The 5000-nt window shown below is 43.0% G+C and overlaps 1 protein-coding gene across 1 annotated transcript in view; it reads left to right on the plus strand.

Moving 5' to 3' along the window:
• LOC143038656 (fat-like cadherin-related tumor suppressor homolog) overlaps positions 1-5000 on the plus strand; it is a gene marked incomplete at its 3' end in the record, with an annotated part of 278347 nt that overhangs the window by 209938 nt on the left and 63409 nt on the right. The window contains 1 exon segment of the mRNA XM_076208162.1: positions 407-543. Within this exon segment, the coding sequence (XP_076064277.1) occupies positions 407-543 (137 nt within the window).

The raw sequence follows: 5000 nt of genomic DNA on the forward strand, positions 1-5000 counted from the left end.
GTGTGTGTGTGTGTGTGTGTGTGTGTGTGTGTGTGTGTGTGTGTGTGTGTGTGTGTGTGTGTGTGTGTGTGTGTGTGTGTGTGTGTGTGTGTGTGTGTGTGTGTGTGCGTGAGCGTGTTTGAGTGCGTGTGCGTTCGTATATGTTCACATGTGTTTACTGAATTCCATTTATTCAATTACAATGTATAAGAAAGGAGACCTCTCTCTTTTTCTTCGATTATTATACCTTGTTTTGTGTGTGGGCCCGTGTGTGTACACGTATGTATGCTCACGTGTTCATTGCATGAATTGTTGCGTGTGCACGCGTGCACTTGTGTGTTCCATCACGATGATTCTAAACATGTAAACCATAACTAAATAAATGTATACCCACAATGACCTACCCCGTATGGTTCTATATCTGCAGTTCCTGAAGATGCGGCTGCAGGAACGGTCGTGGTCGAGCTGGAGGTCGACGATGAGGACGAGATGCTTATGCCCCTCGATTTCTTAGTCAGTGGAGGCGATTCCTCAGGTCATTTCCTCGTCCACGCTTCGGGTCAGGTGAGACATGGTCCAGTACTAAAGACGCCCAGTCTTTATCATTTTCTAACACATTAACACGATGATACGTGTAAAGGTTTTACAATAATGTTAATTGTTTCCTCGAGTTTCTTTTACTGGGAACCTGGTCCTCATCCCTTCCATGAATCCCCCTTTTAAAAAAAATTTAAACAATTGTCTATTTTTTATTAGTGTTGTACTGCCTCTATCTCCGGCTTTTGATAGTAGTAAGAGAGGAGCCGTCACCAGTTGTCTGCTCTCATTATATGATAAAGTAAAGGAAAAAGGAGCTGATAAAGGGAGCTTTTGAGCTCGGTTCAGTGACTGATGGCAAGGATATTATTTCCTTTGACGTCCCTCAGACAAAACCATCACTTACAGATACATCCCGTTGATCCCTTTGTAGACTTCGTTCAGAATAACGTTAGCTTTTTTTGTTCACCTATGAAGGGGTTCTCGGTTCCTTGCAATCCCCTTCAGTCGTGAGTTCCTCACCCTTCAGATAATGGAAAGCTCTTCAGCAAGAAGAAATTCTATAGTGTGCCCAAGTACTAAAGCATTTATGGTGGACCAATTGGTCTTGATCTTGTTTAACATAATATTTCTGTTTTCGTAACTAATCTATTATTATTTTTTTATTCCTCCGTGTACTGGGTATTTACTGCTTGATAATATGCATTTAATAATTCAAGGAGTCTTTTGGGAGCACCCCAACGCACCAGTGCCACACATCATTGTCTGTAATAGAGATTAAAATATCTATTTGTAAAGGAATCGTTATACTTTTGTCCCTCCTCTATGCTGTTCCCTTGAACCTGTCCTTTACCACTTCTATGACTATCTTTTCTGGGTTTTCCTGTGGTGGTTAGGGAGGGGAAGAACTCTACCACCGTTTTTCCCATGTGCGTCCTAATTTTTATTTCTCATACATACTTCCTCACCCCCCATCCCCCACCCACTCCCCCTCATGCATCACAGCATCATCCATACCCAACCCTTCTCCATTCACCCCTATCTTCTGTCCTCTCCCGTCCTTCCTCAACAGACATTCCTCTCTTTTGTAATGCCCCTTTCACCCCATCCATCCATCTCATCCTAGGACGCCCCCTCATATTCACTTCCTCCACCTCTGCCTTCCACACCTCTTTTACTAATCTTTCTTCACTCATTCTTTCCATGTGTCCAAACCATCCTAATACTCTTTTACCAGCCCTATCTCCCAGCTCCATTACAACCCTTGTTCTCCTCCTCACCTCCTCATCTCTCACTCTATCTAGCCTAGTAACCCCTATCATACTTCTCAGACATTTCATCTCAAACACATTCAAACTCCTTCTCTCTTCCTCTCTTATGTTCCATGTTTCTGCCCCATACAGTGCTGTTGGCACAATCACTCCTTCATATAACCTCCTCTTAGCATCCATTCCCAGATGTCTATTTGTCATTACACTTTTCAATCCACCAAGGCATTTACTCGCTTCTTTCGATCTACATTCTACCTCCACCCCCACTCCTCCCTTTCCTGCCACATTCGCACCCAAGTATCTAAAACTATCCACTTCCAACAGTCTCTCACCCTTAATGCTCACTTCCATCCTGTTATCACTCTCTCCCCTTGTACATCTCATCACCTTACATTTGCCCACATTTATCTTTAGCTTCCTTCATTCACACACCTTCTCAAACTCTGTCACTAACTTCCTCAATCCCTCCTCTGATCCTGTTACAAGCGCAGTGTCGTCAGCAAACAACAACTGGCTTATTTCCCACTTTTCTCCATTTTCTTTAACCATCTCCAACCCCTGACCCACTACCTTTGCATTCACCTCTCGCACCACCCCATCCATGTATAGATTGAACAACCAGGGCGACATAATACATCCCTGACGAAGTCCCACCTTTATCTCAAACCATTCACTCTCTCCATTTCTAATCCTAACACAAGCTCTACTACTCTAGTAAAAAGTCTTGACTGCTCTTAACAGCTTTCCTCCTGTCCCATATATCTACAGTACCTCACACAGTGCCTTCCTGTCTACCCTGTCATAAGCCTTTTCCAGATCCATAAAAGCCCTAAACCATCCTTACCTTTTCCTATAGCTGTCTCACATATCTGTCTTACCACAAAAAACCTAATCTACACAACCCCTACCTGTCCTAAAACCACACTGCTCCTCACCAATTACTCCCTCTGTTCCTCTCCTAATCCTCTCAATCAAGTCCCTCCCATAAGCCTTCCCAACTACACTCAACAAGCTGATCCCTCTGAAACTACTACACTCACACTTGTCCCCCTTTCCCTTGTAAAGCGGAACTATACAGACACTCCTCCAGTCCTCCGGCACTCTACCCTCTCTTAAACAAACATTAAATAACCTCACCAGCAAGTCCACCATAACTGTACCTCCTTTCTTCAGACATTCTGCATGGCATCCATCCAACCCAGGTGCCTTACTTGCTCTCATCATCTTAACAGCTGCTTTCACTTAATTTTTCCCTATTTCTCCTCCATTTTCCTCACTCATCACTCTCATTTTCTTAGCGCTTCCCATTGCAACTACCTTTCTCTCTCTATCCTCCTTCACATTTAGCAACTCCCTAAAATACTCTGCCCATCTTCCTCTCACTGCCTTCTCTTCCATTATCATCTCTCCATCTGCACCTTTTACCTTATCTTTTCTACTTGATTCGCCTCCTCTTCCTCTTTTAATTTCTTTCCAAAAAATCTTTTTATTACTTTCAAAATTTTCTATCATACTCTTACCCCATTTCACATCTGCTCTCCTTTTTGCTTCCTTTATCTTATGCTTAACTTCCCTTCTCTTTACTTTGTACCTCTCATACAATTCCCTCGTCCTAATTTGTAGCAAATCTATGAAAGCCTGCTTCTTCTCTTCTACACCCTTCTTTGCTTCCTCATCCCACCATTCACTACCCTTCCTTACATTTTCTCCCGCCCTTCTTGTTCTACACACCATCTTTGCACACCTTATGACTCCCTCCTTGAACCATCCCCATTCCTCCTCCACTCCTAGTTCTACTCTATCCTTTACTCCCTCCCACTCCTCTCTCAGCTTCTTCTTATACTCTTTCTCCTTTTCTTTCTCATTTAAGCAGTTCACTCTAAGTAATTCCCTACCTTCTGCCCTTTTCCTCTTTCTCCACCTATTCTCCACTCTCAATTTACCTTCCACCAGAAAATGATCTGATATTCCCCCACTCTCTCCCCTTAGAATATGTACATCCTTAACTCTTCCTACCATACTCCTGGTCACCACTATATAGTCCATTAACGCTCTATCTGCCACCCTTCCATCCACCACCCTCTTCCATGTGTACTTATTCTTGACTTTCTTCCTAAACAATGTATTTGCTATCATCAACTCTCAAGACACATCTCCACCATCAACTCTCAACTACGATTTTTACGTGGAACTCCATACTTACCAATCCCTCCGTCTATTGGTTCGCTTCCAACCCTAGCATTAAGGCCTCCCAATACAACTATTTTGACATTTCTCCCTAATCCCCCTATGCACTCATTTATATCTACCCAAAAAGCCTCCCTTTCCTCTACGCTCTTCTCACTACCAGGCCCATACGCACTTACAAAAACCCACATCTCCTTTCCCAGCTTCACCATCATCCACATCAACCTTGATGAAACCTCCTTCCACTCCACTACACGCTTACTTATCTCTTCACTTACTAGTATAGCCACCCCTTCTCTCCCTCGTCCCCTCTTCACTCCTGAGTACCTCCCAGCTACACTCCCAAACTCACACTCGCCATTCCCTTTCATTTTAGTTTCACTCAAAGCCAGCACATCCATCTTTCTTCTTACAAACATACTGCCTATCTCTTCCCTTTTACTCTCATCTGTACCACATCCATGCACATTAAAAGACCCAAACCTTAGGGTACTTGTTGAAAAACTCCCAAAGTACTAAGAATAATAGACAAAATGAGAACGATAGAGAAATATGGTACCAGGAGAAAATTAAAGAAATGCGAGAGGAGGTGAGGAATAAAGTGGAAACAGGAGTATGCGAAGAATGGATGTTTCAAAAAATGGTGAAGACCCCACGTCAGGAGGCGAGTAGCTGCGGCCGAAGTCGTCACCTTTACTCTATGCGCTAGGACTGTTGGGGCAGGTGAATCCATAATTAAGTGAATGCGAGAATAGCGCACAGTAGTAGGTTTCAAAAAGAAAATAATAAACCCCCAAAATGGGTATGTGTGACGAGGAGGATGGAAGAAAATAAAAGAAACAGATAATGGGATGAAGTAAAGAGGAAAGTGGAAAAAAAGATGCAGTTATTTAAGTATTGGCTGCTAGGTAGAACTAGTGAAGTATATGGAAGATACAAAAAGAAGAGAGGAGAAGCAAAACGCCAGGTGAGGGAGGCAAAGAGGAAATCAGATGTAAAGTGATTTAGGAGTCTGACAGAATTATA

Source organism: Oratosquilla oratoria, chromosome 2 (assembly GCF_046742065.1).
Source record: "Oratosquilla oratoria isolate Oo_2021 chromosome 2, ASM4674206v1, whole genome shotgun sequence".
NCBI lineage: Eukaryota > Metazoa > Arthropoda > Malacostraca > Stomatopoda > Squillidae > Oratosquilla > Oratosquilla oratoria.